The sequence below is a fragment of the Pongo abelii genome, chromosome 17, assembly GCF_028885655.2.
Source record: "Pongo abelii isolate AG06213 chromosome 17, NHGRI_mPonAbe1-v2.0_pri, whole genome shotgun sequence".
Classification (NCBI taxonomy): domain Eukaryota; kingdom Metazoa; phylum Chordata; class Mammalia; order Primates; family Hominidae; genus Pongo; species Pongo abelii.
Window position 1 is genome coordinate 28860202 of NC_072002.2, and position 25889 is coordinate 28886090.

The 25889-nt window shown below is 37.9% G+C and overlaps 1 protein-coding gene across 4 annotated transcripts in view; it reads left to right on the forward strand.

The window, feature by feature from the left end:
* L3MBTL4 (L3MBTL histone methyl-lysine binding protein 4) overlaps positions 1-25889 on the forward strand; it is a 461605-nt gene that overhangs the window by 192845 nt on the left and 242871 nt on the right. For all 4 annotated transcript variants that reach the window (XR_008515838.2, XM_024235921.3, XM_054537672.2 and 1 more), the window contains 2 exons: positions 12977-13062; positions 15569-15679. Coding sequence is in view for 3 of the 4 variants with exons in the window: in XM_024235921.3 (XP_024091689.2) it covers positions 12977-13062; positions 15569-15679 (197 nt within the window). In the remaining variant the exon portion in view is untranslated. The remainder of the gene's footprint in view (positions 1-12976; positions 13063-15568; positions 15680-25889) is intronic.

Here is a 25889-nt window from a genome sequence, read left to right on the forward strand (position 1 = left end):
GCATTTGATGTCACTTCTGATCCTTTGTCCATGACAATGACCCCCACGTGCCCTGCTCCTGGAGGCACTCAGGGTCTTCTCTTCCCCCATCTTCATGATGGGACATTTCACAGGCTCTCCTGCGGCAGGAGAAAATACAGCTTTTCTGTAAGTGTGTGGTAGTGTTTCACTGTGCTTTTGTTTTGCCATTTCCCTAATAATTAATGATCTTAAGTAACATTTCATGTACTTATTTGCTCTCCTTGAGTTACATATGTATTCAAATCTTTTGTCCATTTTTTAAGAATTATTTTTCTTAGTATTGAGTTTTGAGAGTTCTTAATATATTCTGGAGACAGTTTATTTACCAGATATGTATTTTACAAGTATTTTATCTCAGTCTATGGTTCATCTTTTCATTTTCTGAACAATATTGTTCAAAAAGTAGATTTTAAAAATTTTGATGATGCCCAATTAATTAATTTTTAAATGAGTCTCAGCTTTTTTGTTTACTAAGAAATCTTTTCCTATCAGAAGTTCACCATATTTTCTTTTTTTCCAGTGAAGTTTTATATTTGTGGGTTTTACAATGAGATATTTTTATATATGGTGCAATGTAGGGGCCAAGGTTTGATTTTTATTTGGCATATGGATTTCAAGTTGTTTCAGGAACATTTGTGGAAAACGCTATTTGTTCTCCTTTGAATTACCTTGGCATCTTTATGGAAAATTAATTGACAATGTATGTCTAGGTCTACGTTTGGACTATGTATTCTGTTCTATTGATTTATGCCTGTAACTTTACATTAATACCACATTGTCAAGCTTATATAGCTTTACAGTGGCCTGTATCAGATAGTGTACAACTATTATGTGTCAGTTTTGAAAAAGCTGTTCTTGTCCTGGCATGATGGCTTATGCTTATAATCCCAGCATCTTGGGAGGCCAAGGCAGGAAGATCGCTTGAGGCCAGGAGTTTAAGACCAGGCTGGGCAACATAGCAAGACTATATCTCTATTAAAAAAAATTAGCTAGGTGTGGTGGCATGCACCTGCGGTCCCAGCTACTCAGAAACTGAGGTGGGAGGATCGCTTGAGCCCAGGAGTTCTAGGCTGGAGTGAGTTATGATTTGATTTCCTTGCAGTTTATTGATTTTAACACCCACATTTGTGAAGGATATTTGTCTAGAGTTTTCTTTTCTTTAATTTTTAAAACTGGTTTTTGTATCAGAAAATGGTGATCTCATAAATGAGTTGGAAATATTCCTCTCTTCTTGTGTATTTTCTGGAACAGCAGGTTTAGAATTAGTATTATTTATTCTTGAAATATTTGGTAAAAGTCATAAGTGAAGCCATCTGGGCTTGAGGTTTTGTTTCTGGGAAGGTTTTAGCTATGAATTCAATTTTGCTAATTTAATTTTATTATCAAACAATGTACTTTGTATTATTTCAGTTCTTTGAAACATAATTTTCCCCTCCATGGCTCAGAATGTGGTTTTTCTTGTGAATGTTACACATCCATGAAAACAATGTGTATTTTGCTGTTGTTGGGTGGAGTGTTCCATCAATATCAATTAGTTCAAGTCGGTTGAGTGTTGTTCATGTCTTCTATGTTCTTACCAATTTTCTGTTTACTTTTTCCATTGATTACTGAGAGAGGATTAAGTCATCTATAAGTGTGGATTTGTGTATTTCGCCTTTTGATTCTATAGTTTTTTGCTTTGCATATTTTGAAGCACTCTTATTAGGTGCACACATTTTTAGAATGATTTTATTCTCTTAAAGAATTGTCCCCTTTATTTTTATGTAATTTTCTTTTTCATTCCTGGTAACATTTCTTTAGCCATTTTAGCTTTCTTTTGATTAATGCTTGTATTGCATATCTTTTTCCATACTTTTTAACGTATATTTTACCTACTTGTGTGTTTATATTTAAAGTGGGTTTCCACTTTAAATATATTTATGTGTATGACTGAATTTAAATCCCTCATCTTGGTGTTAGTGTTCTATTTATCCATTATGGTTTTGGTTTTTTTAAATATTTTCCTGACTTTTTAAACATTTTATTGGGCATTATTTAATGCTTCCATTTTACCTTCGGTATTGACTTTTTAATTATGCCTCTTAAAAATATTTATCAGTTGCCCTACAGTTTATGATATACCTATTATCGCAGTCTACTTTATTATATCACTTTTCCCACAGTGTGAGAAATAGTATAGCTGTTCCCATAGTACAACAGTTTATTTCCATTTTCTTTCCTGTCATTTCTCCTCTTGTTGTCTTTAGTTCCAGATGACTTTTTTTCTTATAAAATCAGCAAATAAGAAAAACATGAAGTAAAAGCAATTTTACCCTCTATATATTCTATATCACATAAAGGCTGCTACTGTATTTGTTTTAGATTATGACACTATCTTTTGTTTGTTTATTTTTTATTTTATTATTATTATTTGGAGGCAGAATCTCACTCTGTTCCCCAGTCTGGAGTGCAATGGTGCGATCTCGGCTCACTGCAACCTCTGCCTCCCAGTTGCAAGTGATTCTTGTGCCTCAGCCTCCTGAGTAGCTGAGATTACAGGTGTGCACCATGACACTCAGCTATTTTTGTACTTTTAGTAGAGATGGGGTTTCGCCATGTTGGCCAGGCTGGTCTCAAACTCCTGGCGTCAAGTAATCCACCCGCCTCTCCCTCCCCAAGTGTTGGGATTACAGACATGGGCCACCACATCTGGCCGACATTATCTTTTACAGTGATTTATATTAAGCAGGTGTATTTTATTTTTACCTTTATGTTCACCATTTTCAGCACTTTTTATGTCTTTGTGTATATCCAAATTTCCATCTGGTGTTATGTTCCTTCTCTCTGAAGAACTTTCTTTATAATTTCCTATAGCTTAAATTTGGTGGAAATGCATTATGTCAGTTTTTATTTGCTGGAAAAGCCTTTATTTTGCCTTAACATTGTACAGACATTTTTGCTGGGTATATGATTCTGGGTTGAAAGGTTTCCTGTTCATTTTTTTTTTTAAGGTGTCACTATCTTATCTTCTGACTTGCGTAGTTTCTGAGTAGAAGTCTACCGTAGTTCCTATGTTCCCCTTAATTTTTTTTTTTTTTAGATAGGCTGGAGTGCAGTGGCATGATCTTGGCTCACTGCAACCTCTGCCTACCAGGCTCAGGCACTTCTCCCACCTCAGCCTCCTGAGTAGCTGGGACTACAGGTGTGTACCACCACACCCAGTTAATGTTTGTATTTTTGGTAGAGATGGTGTTTTGCCATGTTTCCCAGGCTGATCTTGAACACCTGAGCTCAACCTATCCACCTGCCTTGGCCTTCCAAAGTGCTGGGATTATAGGCGTAAGCCACTGTGCCTGGCCACCCTTAATGTATTTTTTATTTTCCTTGTGCTGCCTTAACATTTTTTCTTTACCTTTGGTGCTCTGGAAGGGAGCTTTCTCCAGTTTTGTGCTTCACTCCTAACCTTTCCCTTGAGCACTTGGGCAGGCCCATTATTCCAGACTGACAGCCTAGCCCCACTTGGCCTTTAAGACTTTACTAAAATGTTAGCTGATTTCTTTTTACCCACTTGTATAGAATCACTGCTTCCCCGTATGCTCTGCTACAAGCAAAATACTTTGAGTTTCTCTATCTGTCCCTCTTTGGATTTCTCTTTAGTTTGTTGCTTTGGAACTTTAGATCTCCAGTGGGCTCAAGAAAGTTTATGATCATTGTTAGGGAGTGATTAACAGTCTTCAGTGGCTTTCTACATTCTACACAGAAATGGGAACGCTCTCACCTACTTTCCAATAGTACTCTTATCTTATGGATCCTCTGTGATCTCTCTAAGGACATTCAATAAAGGTTTATTTTTAAAACTTTTTGGTTTAAATCTTCCTCACTTTATATTTTCTTTTTTTTTTCAAATTTCCTTTTTTATTTGTTTTTGTATCTATTTATTGTGGTCTTCAAATATCTAGTGCATCTTAGTTATCCTTTGATGTTTAAGAATAAGCTCCTGACAAGCTGGGTAAAATCTCTGGGTGCCCTGATGGAGCTTGTCAGTTTGTGAACCTTCCTGTAGGGTGTTCATATGGAAACCATGTGTTTTGTTTCTACACCCCCAAATAACATAACTAGGACTCTTGAGTCAGTTTCCACAGGCAAGGTTCCTCCATTCCTCTGACTGGTGTATATGGTGAGAATGGAAGACTTGGGAGGGTGCTGCTAGCTCTCTGAGATCCTGGCCACGGGAGTGGGTAGAGAGGTCATTGTTCTGTGAGTGGGTTTCATTAGTGCCTAAGATTTCCACATCTGTAACTTCTCTGTTTCAATCTATCTAGAGATTAAAACCTCCAGCCTCTTGCCTTAATGCATGAGGGCTAGTTCCTCAGTCGTGTTGGGCAAGGTAGATGACTTCGTGGGGTCTATCAAGACTTTAAGACCAGCGTCTGTGTTTAGCCCCACACTGCTGCCATTAGAAATATTTGGTGCCTGCAATTCCCAAGCTTTCCTGGATTCTATAACATAAACTAGCTACTTCTTATGTTAACAGATTTGTGTGTTCTTCTTTAACAGATTTATGTTTTAGCTTTGTAAAGTTTTGTTAAGTCAGTTTTCCTTTGTTGGTTTCTTTTTTTACACTTCCAGAGATTTTTTTTGACATTTCTCATTGGCATTTGGCTTTTTACCTGTTGGCGTTGTGGCTTTATGTCCTCATATTAGTTTTGTTTTTATTTTTATTTCTTGCATAAATAACATTATATTCATACTATTTTATAATTGCAGAGTTTTCTCATTTAGTGCCCCTTGGTTTCTCCTTCCACCCAGGTTAATTACTCCCACTGAGCAAATGGTAACTGATGCTAATCCCTTAATATTAGTCACCTTGAGCTAACTAGTATATCGAACTGCTCCAAAATGTTAGTGCTTTTAGCACATTTAAGATTTTGTTTCTTGCTCCTGTCACAGTATAATCATGGCTGATAGGGGCTAGTTCTGTTCCATGCAATTATTCTGGGACTAGGGCTCCTCCAATTTCTTGGATCTTTCCATTTCATCCTGAGAATAGAAAGAAGCTGATGGTTGTACATGGGAGGGCCAAACTTGGAGGTAGCTTATTACATCATTTCTACCCACATGGGTTGGCCTGAATTCAGTCACAGGACTACATGTAGCTACATAGGAGTCTAGGAAATGCAGTTCAGCCTTCTCACCAAGAGGAAAAGCCATCATCTTATGCTGTACATATTTTGTGGATTCTCGTGATTGCATATCCATGTGCACATACATGCTCATATCCATGTGTTCATAAGCCCATGTTCTTTTTTGTCATTGTTTGTGCTGTAAAAGTTGGATTATATTAGGTACATACTTTACATCATTTTTAACTTTGCTCAACTATGTCTCATGGCAAATTCCTTCCAACTCATTTGTATAGTTCAAATTCTTTCTTTATAATAACTGCATAATATTTCATAATGTGTTATATCAAAATTAACTCAGCATTTTTGTGTTAAACATTCATTTAAAAATGCCTTTATTGATACCTGTTGGCATTTAGAAGGGAACACAGCTATACGTATGTGTTTATTTCTGCATTTTTAAACTGGAAATTGAGCATTCAAACCTGTTGGCTGAATGAACATTTATTATTAGGGAATAAAGCTATAATAATTGGTATTTTTGGAGGTAATGAAATGTACTTTGTAGAAATAACACAGTTGGTTTCTTTAGATTCTCTAGAATCACCAGTTGGCTGGACCTACTTAGTAGATGTTTCATGAACACATAGAAATATTTAGCTTAGCAAATTAATATTTTGATACCCAATGACCACTTTACCTCATAATTTCCTTGCAAAGCTTAAATTACAATAGAAAAATTTACAGTCCAAAGAAATCCTTCCTTTAGTTGCAACCTTAGCCATTAACTTTTTTTTAGCCAAACAAAAGATTACTGTATTTTAAATGGAACTGTGCTAGTTCCTATAGATAGATTCTGTGGGCATAAGGAAGGTAAGAGTTCAGAGGATAATATAAATTATTAATTAATGAATTGAACAGATATGAATTGAGTGCCTACCAAATGTGAGGCACAGCTAGGAGCTGAGGATGTAATAAAGAACACTAAAGATATAACATGTGAGGATTGCTAGGTCTGTAATAGAATGTCACTCAGTGGAATATGATACGGTTAGTGAAACTAAGAGAAAAACAACTCTAGCTTTTTATTTTAAAATGTTAAGTATTGAGAGACAGAGAGAAATAGAACTCATTACTCTGTCTCAAATGCCTGCCAAAACATTGGGTTAGATTAGATCCCGCGTGAACCATGGTATTGAAGACAGTTCTGCTGGGCACTCAGCCAGTGCAACACAGATAGGTTGTTTTCTGGTGATCTCGCCAGACACAAAAGAGAGTTTATTTCTTTACATAGTGTATTCTGGATATAGTACAGCTCAGCCATACTTTGAGCAAAACAATCAATTATAAAATGAGCTCTTTGACAAGCTCCTGAGGTGCTGATATTTCATACCGTAGATCAAAGAATTCTCTCTGTGCTTTAGAAACTAACTAATGATCAACTAAAAAATCTGACGTACTGCTGTAAATGTTAGAGTCTAACTTATGTTCTTTTGCCAGAAAGAGATTTTAACTTTAATTGTTATGAGCTGAATATGAATGTAAGACTTCTAATATCTAAGGCACCATAAATGTGAGGTCATTTTCAACATGTGTTTTGAAACAATAAAGGGTGAACCTGAATTAGGCTTGGCCGCCATTGAAGCATCTGATTTTCTTCAAATCTTGTATTTCTGAGTCGTGTACTGAACAGCATGCCACTATCTCATACAAGACAATTAGTGACCACTTGGTCCTATGATTGTTTCCATAAAGAGCCCTTCTGTATGTGCAGAACCTACTAGCAGAATGGCAGCTTTCAGGTAGTGGTAACTTTCCTCAATCTCTATCATTGGAGGCCCGGGTATTTGGATGACTCACTGCCCTGACTTGTGAGAGATACCTGAAACAAACGAATAAGTGGCCTCTGAGGGGCTTTCTTAGATAATTCAGGTTCTTAAAATGATAGTGAAAGCCAGCCAGGGCCGCACTGGTACTAGTCACATAATCCTAATTATTCAATTGATGTTTTCTCTTAGACTTCAGGCCCAGCAGCCTAGAGCACTCAGTAAACCTCAAAGTAGCTCTTTAGAAGTTTTGATTTCTACAAATTGCAAGTCAGGAGACACAGGCTCTAGCTTTGACTTCGTTGTTAGCTGCCTTGCCTTATATGAGTCACTTAAAATGCCAGGTCTCACTTTCCTCATCAGTAGAATTCAGTTTGATGAAGTGTCCATTCAGCATGTGTGTTCATGTTGAACATTCTGTCTATTGTGATAGACCCTTGGCAGATCCAATAGATTGATAGATTTGTCTATTGTGGTAGACCTTTGGCAGATCCCTTTTATTGCTAGTTATTAAATAAGACTATTGGCCATTACTTAAAACCTGCTTGTCATACAGCAATGATTTTGTTTCCTGAATTGGCCACTGGTATAATTGTGGTTGTTCTGCTTCTCTAGGTCCTAAGGGACAGGTCACCCAGACTAGTCAGGAACTTAAGGACTTGTGCTATTGATTCATGAGCTCAATTCTTTAGAAAGAATGTTCCAGTGGAAAAAATAGGTTACTGCTTAGGCTATTGTTCCTAGAGGAAAAATAATCGAGGGTGCCTTTTAAAAAAATTCTGAAACCAGTATTACACCTTCTTACATGGCCTTCTAATATGGAACAAAAAACTGAGGAGCATTACATTTGCATTGTATAGATGCCACAGATCAGACGGCTTTTTCTTGGCGTCATCCAGTTTACAGTGCTGTTGGAACATTAGCCAGTATTGATACACCAGCACCATTTTGTTCAAATGGTACCTCTGATTCCACCAGTGCCAGCAGGCAAAAAACTTTGTATCAGAGTTTCATTCAGAATTTTGGGGCTAGACTGGTATCATTTTGGCTTATATCTCTATCATTCTTGGCCACCACAATGTAAAATGCAAATGTTTCAGGAAATATATTTTATTTGTTCAACAAATATTTACCAAATACTTACTGAATACCAGCTGTATGTTATGAGGAAATAGCAGTGAAGTGAACATATTCCTATCATAAGGCAGCCTATGTTCTAATGGAGCAAGAGCACGAAATATTCACAACACACACTGTGTTAGGTGTCAATAAGTGCTGTGGAGAAGAATAAGGCAAGTAATGGGGTTAGGAAGGGCACATATATTTGGGAGGGGGGCTCCCTGTTATATAGAGAGTTCAGGGTGGGACTGAGCGAGAAGGTAACAGTTGAGTGGCATTTGAGATAAGGTGGCAAGTCTGGAGGATATCTACAGATAACTCTCCATGTAAAGGAACAACAAGTACAAGAACTTGAAGAGGGAGGATGTCTGCAGTGTTCTAGTTATAGCAGGAGTGTAGTGAACAGGAGATGAGGTCAGAGCAGTAGTGGGGCCGAGTTCTGTAGGGCCCTGTAGGTCATAGTAAGCACTTGCTTTTCCCCTGTGTAATGGAGGAAGCCATTGGAATGACATGGTAGAGAAGGTTTTAACTTATATTTACCTTCGTTTAACCCTTAAATGTTTCCTTTTTTGCTTCCATATTTGCATCCTCCAGAAGGACTTTTTCTTGACCCTGAATGCTTTCCACTCCAGGTTCTGGAAATAATTTCCCTAGATCCCAGTTTCATCTTTTTATTTTTTTTAATTTTATTTTAAAATAGAGGTGAGGTCTCGTTACGTTCCTAGGCTGGTCTTGAACTCAGTGGCTCAAGTGATCCTCCCACTGCAGCTTCCTGAGTAGCTGGGACTACAGGTGTGTGCCGCCATGCCCAACTGATCCCAGCTTTTTCACACAGGGCCTCCTCCTTTGTCCCTCTTGAGGCCACCACTTCCCTGCAGCCTGTAAAGGAAATGGCTTATTTTGCCATATCCCAAGTAGTTCTCCTCTTCTTCTAAAACAGTTCTCAGCTGTTTGGAAAATCCCCTTCTTCCTGAGGGCTCAGGCTGTTCTGCTTCACTCCATCTCACCCCTAATTTTGCCACCATCTAGATGATTTTTAATTATTCTTCATCATTAACTGAAGATATTTGTCACCCAGATCTACCGTTTTACCGGAAGAATTGCTGGCACCATGAGGAAATCCAGGGCTGAGTGGCCGACACCCTAGCTCAGTAGTTCCTTGATCCTAATTTCTGTGACACTTTTTCCATGCTTTGGTTCAGCCACCCATGCCCACAGCCACAGCTTGGACCTAAAGAATGAGGTGCAAGCTGTGGCTGTGGGCATGGGTGGCTAAACCAAAGCATGCAAGTTTTTAACTCAAAATGGCATGGAATGAGGTGGGACATGAATAAATAATTTAAACAGTATAGCCCAGTTTCCAGTCCAGCAGTTTACAGTCCCGCCTTCTCGCTGTCGCAGTTCTATGTCTTGGCCTCCAGAGGGAGCTCAGCATCTCAGTCCTGAGGCCTGAAAGGGGCCTCCTTGGATCATGGATTTTCAATCTTGATTGGGTTTTCAATCTTGGCAGGACGAAGTGATAAGTATGAGGTTGATGGAGCCACGCGTCATTGTTCAGATACCATTTATTCCACTTTCTAACTGTATAGCACTTGACAGGCTGCTCAAGGCTCAAGTTCTCACCTAAAAAGTGTAGATAAAAGTGTACCTCACAGGGAATAGATGAGGAATAACTGACTTCATGTAAGTGAGTACAGTGCTTACCTATAAATGGAAGCCAGTTAGAGGTGGGTTTTCAATGAGAGGGGCGAAGAGGTTAAAGGCTATTCTTGTTCCATGGAGCAGTCTCCTGTATTTCATTCTTGTCTCAAGTAGGAATTTAAATCGTTGAAAAGCTTCTTCCACGGTATTGCTGCACTGCTGTGTGCATGGGCCTGGCCCCTCCCACTCCCCGTGCAGCCCTGCTTCTTGCTTTCCAAGGTCTACCAGGACTCAGGGCTGCGATCGGAAGGAAGAAAGTGCGAGTAGGTGGCTTTTGCAACTCTCCCTGGGCCATATGACATTCTTCTCTCTTTGGGTTCACTGAACAGGGAATATATAGGTACAATGTTTTCCCTTTTTTGCATGTACATAGCTCATTTCTGAGAGTGGCATAGACGGAATTGCTGCTTAAGAGCCATTTAAAACGGTCACAGCCTTTAATTTTCACTTGTTTTTCACAAAAAGGGGAAGAAGGATAGTGACTCTCACAGTAGCATGCCGAGTTTCTTTACCAGGCTGGGACAGGACCAGGTGCTATCTCTCTCACTCACCTCACATCCAGTCGTTAGTCCCCTACACTCAGGTTTCCTTTTGCTCTATCCAACCATATGTACCGGTCAGGTGCCTGGGTGAAGAAGCCCAGCATGGAAGGGGCCAGGTGTGGGCATGGTTCAAAATCTACATAGAAATGTGGAGATCCAAAATGTAATAAATGGATTTGGATGATTTTAAAAAGTATCAGCTATAAAAGTAAATGCAGATTTTGGTGTGGTATCATGTGCCTGTAGTCCCAGCTACTCAGAAGGCTGAGGTGAGAGAACCACGTGAGCCCAGGAGTTTGAGGCTGCAGTTCTCTATGACTGTGTCAGAAGAGCCACCGCATTCCAGTCTGGGCAGCCTAGAGAAACCTCATCTCTTGAAAAGAAAAAGTAAATGCAACTGCAGAAATACTTATTGAAACATAAAATATATAGTATAACTCGTAAAGGAAAGGATAGAAAGCAAAGGAAACCTCAAGAAAGCTTAAAAAAAATTCAGCTTAAAACATGTTTACAGAAATTAGATTAAAAAACTAGTGGTGAAAACAAATGTAAATTAATTTAAAAGTCCATTTAGAAAGTGATTAAAATAGATATATCTGGAACAAAATAATATAAAAGTAAAAACGATGGGTAAAATATTATCAGCAAACATGAACAGAAAATAACAGGGTGGCAATATAATTTTTAGTAAAAATAATTTGAGACAAAATACGTAAATGTATCCAAAAGGGAAAGGGAAATTTTCTCTATATTAAGAATAAATAGAAAGCACAACTCATGCCAAACATTTTATGTACAGAATGATGTAACATCAAAATATGAAGCAAAGTACTCCATGATCTAGCAGTGTTACTCCTGGATGCATTCCAACATAAATGTATACTTCTTATCACTAAAAAGAATATACTGGAGTGTTCATAGCAGCATTTTTAATAATAGCTCCCAAATGGAAACCACCCAAATGACCACAATCAGTAGAATAGATAGATAAATTGTGAAATACTCACATAATGGAATATTATACCACAATGAAAATGAATGTTCTGAAAGCAGTAATCTACCTGACCCTCACATTCAGAATGCTTAGCAAAAGATGTTCACCACAAAGGAGCACATGCTGTGTGATTGCATTTATGTAAAGGGAAAAACAGAAGAAAACAAATCTCTGTGGTTGGAAGCGAGGGTAGGGATTTCTCTTTGAGGAGGGTGGTATTGTGTCTAGAAGGGATGATGATGGGGAGGGGATCCTGGGGCTCTGGAAATGCCCTGGTTTAGATCTGTGTTTGGTTATGCAGGTATGCTAGTTTTTTGAAAAATGTTCAGTATATCCACTTGATTTGTGTACTTTTCTTTAAATATATTTTTAGTAAAAAGCATATAAATGAAGGAAAAATGATCAGAAATATCGGGGAATTGTAAAAAAATACTTATTTTAGAGACTTTAGCATATTGCTTCAGACTTTCTGCTTAAAGAACAGATTTTTGCATAATATAGCTAGATTGTATTACTGCAAATGGTACCATACTTTAAAATATATATATATATACTCTGTTTTTTAAAAATTGTTGACTCTATTTTATACTAAAAAGAAATCCTCAAACCTCAAAAGCAGGAATTCTATATGTCACGTGACATTCTGAAACTATAATATGGTAGACTAGATATTAGTATTACTATTTTAAACAAATATGAAAATTACTTGGAGTATCTCAAATAAATATTTAAGGATTAAATCAAGACAACACAGACTACAATTATAATTGGTTTTTAGAAAATAAAAAGTGAGAAGAATACATATTTTTTAAAAATGTGTCCAGCTGTCTAAACCTGAATTTAGTGGCAACAATGGCAGGTTCATTGTCTATTTCGTTTTAAATGAAAATAAATTATGTTTATAATTCAATTTGACAAAACAAATATAAAATAAACTGAAGAGAGGTAGGAGGGAGGAAGTAATAAGAGTAAAAGCAGTAAACAATATAATTAGAAAAGAAAAAAGAAGAAAAAATAGAGCTGATGAATAAATCTAAATACTTATTGCGTGGAAAGATAAATAAAACTATACAATATAGACCACTAGCAGACTTAATTAGGAATGAAAGGACACAAACATGAAGAGAAACAAGAAGGAAATTTGAAATAAATAGAGTTCTTTATATCATGTTCAATATATAGTTTTAATTGCAATTGTAGGAAATTGTAATTACAAAGATTTAATAATGAGACTAAAACTTTAATAGATGTAGAATGATTAGAGAAATTTGAAAGATTTTCAGAGTCTTTTTTTTCCAATTCATGGTATGAGGTCAGATGGTTGCTTGTGTTTTCAAACTTCTAAGGAGCCTTCTATTGGAGCTTGGGAGTCAGAAACCTGGGTCTCACCAGGCTCTGTCAAGTACTCACATGGCCTTTGACCTTGGCTAGCCCACTTAACCTTGTTGAGTGAATGAAAGTACCATTGAGTAAGTGCTTGAATGCAGGCATGCCTTTGCCTTCTCAGAGGTTATGGTTAAGTGAATTAATATATTTGTAGTTCTTACCATCAGGTCTGTTTAATGGTGAGCATTCAATTAACATTAGGTGTTATATCATCCAATGTTTTGTAGTATATGGGAATCAGAATATCTATGAGTAATATTTTGCTATTTATATATATATTTTCAGGTTATCCCAATCCAGAAAATTTTTCCTGGACAGAATACCTGGAAGCTACTCAAACCAATGCAGTTCCTGCCAAAGTTTTTAAAATGGTAAGTTCTATGTGGGTACAAACTCTCACCTTTAAACAACGTTTGTATTGAGTCATGCCTTCATTTGGCAGTTAAAAATTATTCTAGTTTTTTCTTTCTAAATTCAAGTAGTAATTTCATAACCGATATGCTTTTCTTTTAGTTAAAAATACAAGGTAGGTGACTCATCTGCTATTGTTCCCACATACGAATGTAGATGATGGTTTCCTTCCTTGAAAAATGGCAAATCAGAGGTACAATTGAAAGCACCTCATCAACTGCTGATGATCCATTCCTTACATTTCTGGTTCTATTAGTCTGCTGAGTGAGAACTCTGAATTTTCACAGTATCACTCTCTCAGGGACTGTTTGACTGTCCATGATGCCATAACAAAATTGTTGAAATGCATAGCCTTTGTGTGGATAATTTTATATATTTTGAGGTAAACCTTTCTTTCAGCATTTGTTGGAATACTAATTTTTAAAGTTCAAATTTGTACTTATATATTTATTCCAGGATTGAACTAAGTATAAATTAATTTCTAAAATAAAGTACATAGGTAGTACAGTTAAAGATATTTATATCCTAAACCTAAACCAGCGGTTTTCAAACTCCATTCCCTTTCAGTTCTCTGTGTGTTTCATGTTCCCCAACTTGTCTTTAATCAGAATTTTATATATTGGGCTTCTACATATAATTTCATTTACTGAAAATTGTCTAGAGATCAAGAGGGGCTTGAAACAAAATGATATTTCATTTTTTGAAAAAATTGATTATAATTGACAGGATTTGGGGGGAAATGTCCATATAATAAAATCAAGAAAGTAGAAGCGTTGGAGTACTAGGAAGGGTTTAAAAAGAGCAAAGATTCAGCAAGCAAAAATGCTTATTGTACTTGACTTTTCCAAGAGGAAAATGACAAGAAAATAAAACTCTGGGAAGTAGCTAAGAAGGCAGCTTCCAAGCTCTGTCCTGGGTTATTGTGGATTCAGCTCAGGGATGTATCTTAGGCACGAACAATACTAAACTCTTCTACCTCTGTTGTTCAGGACAGTGACGTTGGGGAGAACAGAAAGATTCTCAGGGATGAAAGACCTAATTATAGTCAGTATACTCCATTTAGTAGATATAATAATGCATCTTACAAAGAAAATGTGTTTCTACAAAAGCTGGAGAGAAACACACCAGATATTGCAGAAAGATTTGACGGTTTATTACTGACATATTAGTTGGGTTTTATTTTCCTTCTGCCATTTCTAAACTTGAAAAAATTCAAAACACTTTTGTTTCCAATAAAACCAATTGAACACTTTTATGTGTAATAGCTTTCAAGTGAAACTTTTTGCCAACCTATAGAAACTATCAGAGTTGCTTTTGACTTTGATTTTTGAGAGTTGAATTTCCTTAGTTTCCGTGATTTGGTTAAGTCCAGTGTCTTTTTTCTTACTCCGTGATTATGACTCCCTGTGTGTCTGTGGTTATAGACTCTTGGTTCCTAGCAGGATCACCTCAGGTGATCTGCCCACCTTGGCCTCCCAAAGTGCTGGGATTACAGGCGTGAGCCTATGATTTCTTTCTTTTAAGTGAAATAAACCATAACACAGATCACCTGTCTCTTGTTACAGATGAAATGACAAAAGCATAGGTTATGGCTTTAAAGTACATCATAGTATGATTTTAAAACAGTTTAACAGCTGAAATTACACGGCTTTTATCTAAGCATATTTTAGATTTATAAAGGATCTATAAAGGATCATGTTTATCCTTTCTGAGTTTTTATTAAATAATTTTGCCTTTTGTGCCATACACTTTGAAACTGGGCAATGAGAATAGTCGATAGTTTCTGAAATTATAAGGTCAATATCAGAAAGAAGGAAAAAACTAAACTAATATAGGAACTGTAATAAGATGCTTTTTGAACTTTAGTATAATCATTAACAAATTTATGATAGAATCTGTCTTTGTCTTTGTAGCTATCTTTAAAATGGCCAAAAAATTATTTTTTCTCTCACAGGTTTTTGTGAATCGAATGAAATAATATGCATACAGTCCTATGTGCTCTTAAAACTAAGTTCTGGCTGGGCATGATGGCTCACGCCTGTAATCCCAGCACTTTGGGATGCCGAGGTGGGCAGATCACCTGAGGTCAGGGGTTCAAGACCAGCCTGGCCAACATGGTGAAACCCTGTCTCTACTAATAACACAAAATTAGCCAGGCATGGTGGCTCATGCCTGTAATCCCAGCTACTCGGGAGGCTGAGGCAGGAGAATCGCTTGAACCCAGAAGGCGGAGGTTGCGGTGAGCTGAGATCATACCATTGCACTCCAGCCTGGGCAACAAGAGTGAAACTCCGTCTCAAAAGACAAAGAAAAACAAAAACAAAAAAGCAAAACAAAAAAACACTAAATTCCAGTTGTATTAAAAATCTGCATATTAAAACTAAAACAGTAGTATTTTAGAAAAAATTAGTAGGATATCTGAATTACTGCATTTTGCGTGATTTGTTGTACTTATAACATTTACAGAGGTTGCCTCATGGTTTTCTGCCAAATATGAAACTTGAAGTTGTGGATAAACGGAACCCCAGGTTAATTCGTGTTGCTACGATTGTTGATGTTGATGACCAAAGAGTAAAGGTACATATTTTAAATTATTATTATAATATCAATATTTTTCCTACATTACTTTTGTTTCCTCTACCCTCCCATTCTCTGAACTTTTCTCATTTATTAATTCATCTGCACAATAATTTTCTGGGGGGAAAAACATTCTGGATTTGACCTTGAAGATTGACCCTGGCCAAGATGGGACTAGAGGATCCCTAAAAAAGGAGAGAGTATAACTCACACCTTAAACTGGTTACAGAGGCTCTGATTTTTTTGGTGCAGCAGAAGAATAAAACTCCTGGCTTAATTTCTAGTCACATGTCTTTGGATGGAGTGATTCCCAGCTTTGTGTATGTGCAGGGGGAAATCTGTAGATGAGACATGACTGACTTTGAGAGATATTCTAATACTTTTCTGTTTGGATTTGCTGTTTTGACTTTTACTGTCAGTTCTTTTTTTTAAGCTTCTTTTTATTGGCATTATTCTATTTCACTTGAAATCATTGTTATTAAACAGCTTACCAAGAACAATTAAATCTTTGTTTCCTGCTTTTCTTTGTCAAATAAAAAAATTAAAAACACTTTATTCACTGTGGCTAAAAACAAAAGGTTAGATTTTGAATTAAAGATTTGATTAAAAGATTTCTATACTGTCCTTTATTTTTCTCAGAGAGCTGAAAGCATCTGTAGAATTTATTAAATTTTCTACAACATATTACAGCTTAAAAGTTATTTTCCATGCAAGTATAGTTTCTTTTCATAATAATAAAGATCGAAGTCAACTAATTTTAATAGGCACTATCTTAAAAGATAGATTTAGATTCGGTATAATTTAAAAGAAATATTATTTGCTGTTTCCCTAATTTGAAAATAATATCTTATTCAATTTATAGAGAATAGTCAGTACATACATTTTAGTAAAATTTAGAGATGAGTGTCCGGCTTGGCAATAGATTATCAAAAGAATGTACACTGGCAATGTCCTTTGTTCTCTGATGAATGAAAACAAAAACTATGTTAAATAATATTCTGGAATAACATAGGTATTTTACCATATACCTTCTTATTAATGTTTTAAGTTTAATTTTAAACATATTGCTTTAACTCTTATTTATTTCTGGAATTTTACTGTTTACTCTTATGGCATTTTCAATGGAAATGACTTTTGCATATCATAATTGCTTTGTTAATTCAGTGACATTTTATTATTAACTTTCATTTTAAAAGTAGGCCGGGCACAGTGCCTGTAATCCCAGCATTTTGGGAGGCTGAGGCGGGAGTATCACCTGAGGTCAGGAGTTTGAGACCAGCCTGGCCAACATAGTGAAACTCCGTCTCTACTAAAAATACAAAAATTAGCTGGATGTGGTGTCACATGCCTGTAATCCCAGCTACTTGGGAGATTGAGGCAGAAGAATTGCTTGAGCCTGGGAGGCAGAGGTTGCAGTGAGCCGAGATCACGCCACTGCACTCCAGCCTGGGTGACACAGCTGGACTCCGTTTCAAAAAAAAAAAAAAGTATTTCATTTCTAAGATAAGCTCAATCGTAATAGCACATCAAATCTGACTTAGATTTTTAGTTGACAAACTGTTTTCCTATTATTCATAAGATATTTACTGTAGCATCGATTGATCATTAGTTGCCAGTTTATGAGCAAGCAATTGAAGTTTTTCTTCTCTCAGCTTTGCCCAGTACATTCCTCTATTCTTCAATTAATGTGTTGATCATATTGTTCATATTGTTCTGTTATTCTCTAATTTTCTTTTTAAAGTCAGTATTTTTCAAAGGAAATCTTTATCCCAGCACATAATAGATGCTTACTGTTTGCGTGAGTGAATTAAGGAGGATGTGGAGCAGTGAATGGCACTGAGTGTACTTTGGCACTCTGACTGTTATCTGAATATGTAGAAATGATTGTGTTGGTCAACAGGCACTCTTCTCTTATTTTCAAATATTTTCATAATAACTCTTCTCTTGGACATCTGGAGTAATAATTATTGGAAAATGCCCTCGGACAAGACTGATCTGGGTTCAAATTCCAGCACTGACTTATTTGACTGTGTGGTAACTTGGTGAAGTTACTCAACATATTTGAACTTTCCTTATCTGTAAAGTGATGGCATCAACAATACCTACCTCACAGGCTTGTTGTGAAAATTCAATGAGGTCATGTATGGAAAATTCCTGAAACTCTACCTGGTTGTTTATATTATAGGTACTTCAGCAGTAGCTGCTGCTGTAATTAGTTGATACAAGTACCCTGTGCTGCCCTACCTGGGTGTATTTATTTTCTGTATTGATGAAGGGACCTCATGGAAGCAATTGTCATCAGTAGATGGATAAAGAACAAGCCTACACTCCTTGGTTCAAAAAGCAGGAGGTTTGATTGGAATTATGTGGGGGATGTTAACAGGAACAGATGTTACTGTGCTGCATGCCTGTGTTTGATTGTGAGAGGAGAGTCAGCCTGTTCTAACAATGAGAACTACATTTTCAACAATGCCTATGGTGGTGATGGCACTTAGTCTTTGTCACACACTGTTGTAAGGGCTTTACATGCGTTAACGTATCCTCCTGCAACCATGTGAAATAAGGTACTGTTGTTATACCCATTATGTAGATGAAGAAAGAAACCCACAGAGGTTAAGTGATTGGTCCAAGGTCACAAGATAGTATATATGGTAACAGGGCTTTAAACCCCAGCTTCCAAACAGATGTTTTCAACCCTAGAGCTTATAGCATTCCTACTCTTCCTACTCTGTGTTCTAATTTTTATCCTAAATAACTCACTTCCTAGTGGGAGAGATGTGTAGGATGAGGAGTTGTGACTGCCCACGACCCCACTCACTTTGTCGCTTGTGCCCAAGCCCACGTTGTCTGTCCTACCTGGGGGGTTGTGTGTGGTACTGGCAGTTCTTGACAGAGCACAGCAGATCCACTAAAGACAACTTCATTTCCTTCTGCCACTCCCCAAATTTGTAGTTGTCCTTATGTATTTTATTAGTTCTATTTTTATTATACCTTTTTTGATATACAATTCACATACCTTAAAATTCAGTGGTCTTGAGTATATTCACAAAGTTGTGCAACCATCACCACTAAATTTAAACATTTTCATCACCCTAGAAAGCAACTTTGTACCCATTAGCAGCCACTCCTCATTCTACCTTCCTACCCAACCAAGCCCCTGGTAGTCACTAATCTACCTTCCATAGTGTCTATGGATTTGTCTAGTCTGGGCAATTAATATAAACAGAATCCTATAATATGTGATCTTTTGATTGGCTTCTTTCACCTGGCATAATGTTTTCAAGGTTCATCCATGGTGTAGTAAGTATCAGTACTTCATTCCTTTTTATTTCGAATAATATCCATTGTATGGATATACCACATTTTATTTATCTCCTTATCAGTTGATGGACATTTGGGTTGTTTATTTTGGGCTATTTTGATTACTGCTGGGATAAACATTTACATATGTTTTTGTGTGGACGTTATGTTTTCATTTCTTTTGGATATATACCTATGAGTGGAATTGCTGGGTCATATGGTAACTCTATATTTAAGATTTTGAGGAAAAGCCAAAATGTTTTCTGAAGTGGCTGCACTGTTTTACTTTCCCATTAGCGGTATATGAGGACTCCAAATCTGCACATCTTCACCGCCACTTGTTATTGTCTGGTTTTTGTTTTGTTTTGTTTGGGCTTTTTTTTTTTTTTTTGCCAGTTTAGTGGGCCTTATGGGCTTCGGGTCTAAAGAAATCAGGATTATCATTATTTATATGTGCTTACTAATAATATCCCAGCTAAGAGAATTGGGATGAAATACCTTGTCCTGTGTTTGTAATAGTAGAAGTAGTAACAGTAGTGGATGTAGCGGTGCAAGTATCAGATGTAACAGAGGTAGTAATAGTAGAGTGGACACTTAGCAAGTATGTTGTATATCACATTTTTGGCTTCACATCAACTCTTTTAGGTAGATGTTATTTTTGCTGTGCAGTTGGGATGGAGAACTTAAGTAATTTGATGAAGATTTCAAAGATATCCATGTTTCTAATCAGAAGCCAGTATTCTCTATGTTTTAGCAATTGCCCCGTAGCTGTGATAAGCCATTGGAATAGGAGATCATACATGGTCAGTGCTGGGGGATAGGACCATGAGCAGCCTCATCCAGGATCCTCTACTTGCTCACCCTCATAAATCCACTTAAACTAGTCAGGTCAGATTTTCTGATTTTCATACTGAAAATATTCATTTGGTGATATGTGGTTCATTGGCAGTTGAGTGGTGAAGTTTTTCATGCCATGGCAGGGTTTTAAGATGCTAGGTTTATTAATTATGATGGTTGCTCTCTAGTAAATATTTATGATGTACTCAGTGTATCTTGTCCAATTTATAGCCAGCTATTATGTTTAATAATTATTCTTTTGTTTGGTTGTACAGTGTGTGCTGTTATATCTGAAAGCCCATTACTGTTGCCTTATCAGAAAATGCACGTTAAATTACAGTAGATGGATGGATGCTTTTAGGAAGTTTAGCTATTATTTGTGGGAAAAAGTATTCTACAAATAAATGTAAAGGAAGGACTTAAAACAGAGTAATATTTGATAAATATTTGCCCTGTGGGAACTGCAGCTAAGCTGTGAAATGAATTATAAATGAATTTCAAATAGATGCTTTAAGAAGTTCTACCAAATCATTAATAAATTGAGTCTCTTCAACAAGTCTTTTCCTATTTAATGCATTAACTGGACGTATTTGTGGCATTTCACAATGAAATTAGAGCATCATGACCGAGAGAAATTGTTATGGCTGTCTAGTTGTATGACTAGAAACTATTTTGGATTTTATGTCAGACCAATAAGTTCAAAAGCTCTTGTTTGAGAAAAACCTGCAGGAGTGTTAATGCAAAGCAAAAGTCCAGATATGAGTCAGTGATGTTCACTTTACTAAGGGTTGCCTGTGCTTCCAGAAAGCCACCTGACCTCTATCTAACTGGCATGCATTATTTATTTATTTATTTATTTTTTTAGACAGGGTCTCGTTCTGTCGCCTAGACTGAAGTGCAGTGGCACAATCATGGCCTGCCGCAGCCTTGACCTCCATGGGCTCACACAATTCTCACACCTCAGCCTCCCGAGTAGCTGAGACTACAGTGTGCGCCACCACACCTAGCTAATTTTTGTAATTTTTTTTTCTTTGCCGAGATGGGGTTTTGCCATGTTGCCCAGGCTGGTTTTGGACTCCTGAGCTCAAGTGATCCACCTGCCTCGGCCTCCCAAAGTTCTGGGATTATAGGCGTGACACATCGCACCTGGCCTGGGATGCATTTTTGAAAAGGGCTTTGAAATATGAGGATAGAGCAAGATACCAACATTAAAAATAACTGTCCTTTGAGCTAAGCTTGTAATTAATGGCCATCACAGTGTCACAGTGATTGATGGCTGTCTTCATTTGGGAAGGAGACTGGGACAATTTACAGAAGTGTTATGACCCATCAATGAAAAGATGATTTTTTGAGTAGGTAAAACTATAAATTGGTGTCAGCCATGAATTCCAGAAAAGTTGAAGCAGAGCGAGTGCTCAACCAGGTGAACGTGCCTCAGTTAATTCCAGGTAAAATGAAGAACAGCAGTGACAGTACTAGAGCTGGCTCACTCAAACCCCCATGCTGCTGTGTCCTTGCTTCCCATTTTCTTACTCTTATACTTCACAGCAACCCAATAAAGTAGCATATGTAAGGAAATAGGCGCAGAAAGCTTAAAGGACTTGGCCAAGGTTGCACAGCTTATAAGTGGTAGAGCCAGGTGGGAACCAGTTGGCCTGGTTCTTCAGCCTGAGCTCTTAAACCAGGTGGCAGTGGCTTTTTGTAAGGAGCCAGAGAGTAAATATTTCAGGCTTTGTGGGCCATGTGGTCTCTGCACTAACTGCTGACTCTGCTGTTCATCACAAAAACAGCCAGAGACAATATATAAACAAATAAATGACTCTGAAATTTGCATCCCACATACTTTTCACATGTCATGAAATAATCTTCTCTTGACTTTCTCCCCAGCCATTTAGAAATGTAAAAAACATTTTTAGCTCATGGGACACACAGAAACAGGTGGTAATAGGGGTCTTTTTGGACTGTGGGCTGTAATCTGCCAACCCCTGTCTTAAGAGATACTATACTGGTTAGACTATTAGATGAATTTATTAGTTGTTACCTTTAGTATAAGTAGTTTTGTATCCTCGTCTTATTTTTTCCAATACTTGATTTTTGGACCAAATCACATCTATATTTACTTTTCAATCTAGTTTTAGATAAATTTTAGCTATTAAGTAGAAAAAGGTAGAAGAAATGCGGGCTACCATGTAATCAACAGCTTCTATATTTAGAAGAAATACATATTTTTCTCCTATCAATTGATAACCCTCTATTTATTTGGTTTTCAGTGTGAAAGTAGCCAAGCTCCTGAAAGGATGTATAGTTTCTCACTATATTTGTATTCTCCAAGAACTGTAGTAGGGACTTACCTTTCACATTTTTATTAAGGTCAGTGTACCAATAACAGAAACACATGCCGAGCAGCACTACAGAAACACGTGGCCTTGGTGATGAATTGGCGCCTACTCTAGAACTCCCTGGATAACTCCCCCACCCTGTACCCATCTTACCAGTCTGACCTGCGAGATCTAGTGAGATCCTGACATGATTATTTGGCTAGAGACATCAGCTTAGTCATGAGCCAGATAGAATAGAATGTTTCACAGTTTTCTATGCACAACACTGTGTAGAAACTTCTTAAATAAAAGATGATGATGTAGCACTAGTTGTTCTTAACTCTTCTTTTTTAGGGATATACATTTCTTTGAGTGTCTGAGGGATGCTACAGATAGCTCCAATGCAAAATGCACATATAATTGTACATGAATACAGGATTATATTTGTGTTTCAAGGGTTAATGGACCTTTGAGTAAGGACCTCATTTTAGACTAACAGTTCTTGATAAAGCAGATTCTTCGTTCTGCATACTCTTGGCCCTTCATTCAAAGCTTTATATTTGCTCAAAAAGTATAAGACCTCTGACCTGCTGTGATAATGAAGCCCCCTCATTTCCCAGACCTTCAGTCAGAATGTGCAATATGTACTCACTCTATTCCTTCAGAGAAAACAAGAGTCTGTGGAATTTGTCTTAGCTTTGGAGGAGACATACGCATTCTCTGCCGTTTTCCTGAACAGAAGTGTACTATTTCTGACCAGCTGCAGTTCTGACATTCCAAATGCCCTTACTAATACTGATACTTAGCTAATTATGCCAAACATCGTCTCTTTTGCTCACATCCTGCTTTGTAGGCACTCTATTTTTAACCACTGGAAGAATATCTTTCAAAAATAAATAAGTGAATAATGGACTAACGAAGCAAGATGGTGACCACATTCTCCCCCATTCCTTCTTCCAAAATCTATGCCATTTCTTGTGATATAAGAAAGGATGATGGACTCAGGGGAAGGAGAGTTGTCTTTGAGAAGAGGATGAGTAGATTTTTATACAAGATTAATATATTTCCAGAATGTAGTTGTTTTACTTCCCTATTACTACTTTAACAAGTTACCACAAATGTAGTGGTGACAGGTTGATAGGTGCAACAAACCACCATGGCACATGTATACCTATGCAACAAATCTTCATGTTATATACATGTATCCCAGAACTTAAATAAAATAAAAAATAAAAATAAAAACACCACAAATTTACTATGTTACATTTCTCTAGGTCAGAAGTATCACTGGTCTAAAATGAAGGTGTCTGCAAGGCTGGTTCCTTCTGGAAGCTCTGGAGAAGAATCTGTTTCCTTGTCTTTTCTATGTTCTAGAGGCCACCTTTACTCCTTGGCTTCTGGCCCCTTTCTCCATCCATATTCAAAGCCAGCAGCATAGCACCTTCAAACCTCTGCCTCTGACACTCCTATTTTCCTCTTCTAAGCACTGTTGTAATTTCTTTGAGCTCACTGAATAATCCAGGACGATCCCTCATCTCAAGGTCCTTAACTTGACCACTCTTGCAAAAATCTGCCTTGCCATGTAAAGGGACCTATTCACAGGTTTCAGGGATTAGAATTTCGACATCTTTAGGAGGCTATTATTCTGCCTTATGCAATTGTTTTACATAAAAGTAAGATATTCAGTAAAAAGAAGTAGAAGAGATGAGGTCTACTGTGTAATCAACAGCTTTCCTTTACTGAGCACTTCTAAGGTAGAAGAAAGAGACCATCCCAGGAGCTGTGGGCCCTATGGATATGATGCATACCTGGAACCTGCCCTGACCATCTAGCTGGAGAGCGAGGATAGTGTGACAGTTCAGTGTAATAGTGCAAGGCACAAACCCTCAAGTACTGTAAAAGCCATTGCAAATGCAGGCAACATTGTGCTCAAAGATGCTGAGGGGCAGATGGCTTCTCAGGAACAGTTTCTCTCCTCTTAGAAAAAGTATATAACATGCCTTGTTTTGTTTGCATTTCCAAACACCAAATGCTTTTATTTACTATCATGTAGAGACAAAAGAGACTTTGGGTTTAATTCGTTTTAATGTGTATCTATGTATACATGCATGTATATATAGATGCACATATATGTTTTTTTTCTTTTAAAACTATGGAAAGCCCCTTTGTCAGGTGGTATGTGCAAGATCTTTATTTGGATTGTGACCAGAGGAATCATGGGGAGTGACATGGCTGTTGGAGCCATCAGGGCTCAGCTGTGGGAGAAGGGGTGGGGGCCCCAGCCCAAGCAGTAGCCACAGAGCTTTTTCTTTTCCTCCTGCTGCTTGGTAAAGACTCATTCCCAACTTCTCCAGCCCAGGACTCCATCTGAAGTCCTGTGTGTGTCCTTGAGTTCTTGGCACAGCCAGTGCTAGACCATGGAAACAATAGGACCAGGCCATATTCATGGGGAAGTGTCTTCCTCCAACCCCCAAGGGGGGTGGCAATAGAAAAAAGGAGGTGTGTAGATCCTGTAAACACAGAGGATGGAGTGGTGTTTCAGGGTTGTTGGACCAAATTGAGGGGACGGATCAAAGCTGAACCAAAACTGGGGTCCCGAGGAGCAGACTGGGCAGTGTGCCAGCCCCAGGAACAGGTGGTGACGTGAGGCAGGCTGGGCACACACCCTAAACAGGCATGGCAGAAGGTGTTCAGGCACATTTCATGCCCAGGCTTAGGGCAGCCATGTGGCAGCTGAGGCTTCATTCCAGAACTGAATGTGGCCTTGGAAAGGCTTGGTACAGGTAGGGCTCTCTAGAGACTTCCCAGTCAAGAGCAGCAGAATGTAGTGTCTGCATCACCTGGGAGCTGGTTAGAAATGTAGAATCTGGGTCAGCACCCCAGATTCCCAGAATCAGAATCTGTATTTTAACGAGATCCCACCTGGCTTGTATGTGCACTGAAGTTTGCAATGCCTGTTCTTAAACAGGAGCAAGGAATACCTGTTTGCTCCTAGGGCAGGATGGACTGGCTGTTCTTTGCCCTGGTTTGTAATACCTTTCTCCACATGAACCAGTGAAGGTGGTAGGTGTTTGCTGCCCTCCACAGTGAGTCAGGTATGAGTGGCTTCTTTTCTCTCTGAATTCAGCAGACATCAGGCTCTCCCGACTCAACACTGTTATAAGGTTCTCTGGAAAGTCCTTCCACCTCAACAGTGCTGTAAGTAAAGGAAGTCTAGTCAACTTTATGAGCCAATTACACCCTAATTTTGGAATAAACTTCAGGTAAGCTTGAAATGTATACTCCCTGCTTTGGGCTGGAATGTGAGGCTCTATGTTAGAGAGCTGGGCTGGATGATGTGGGAGGAGTCGGCTATCCCACCTCAGTCAGCGTTTCCCTATCTAGCCTGCTTTTGTGGGGGGAACTGGGGGTAGTAATTATTATCATAGATTCTATGCCATTATGTTTACTTGTTTTCTTTGACCTCGTTGTTCCTTTTGAGTCCTGTTGTTGGCTTCTCTGCTTTTCTTAACCTCTGAAGACTGGCACTGGCCAAGGCATTGGTCCTGGGCCTTTTGCTGTTTCTTCTCTATGCTGTGTACTCAAGCCTGACTGCATGAAGTGCCCAGCAGGCATCAGCATTTGGTACAGCTCTCCCAGATGATTTTAATACATGCCTGGGCTGAGAATGTCTGCTCAGTTCTCTCTCTTAAGTGAGGTCATCCATTCCCTTAGTTTTCAGCACTTTATATTTTCCAATAACTTTAAAAATTGTA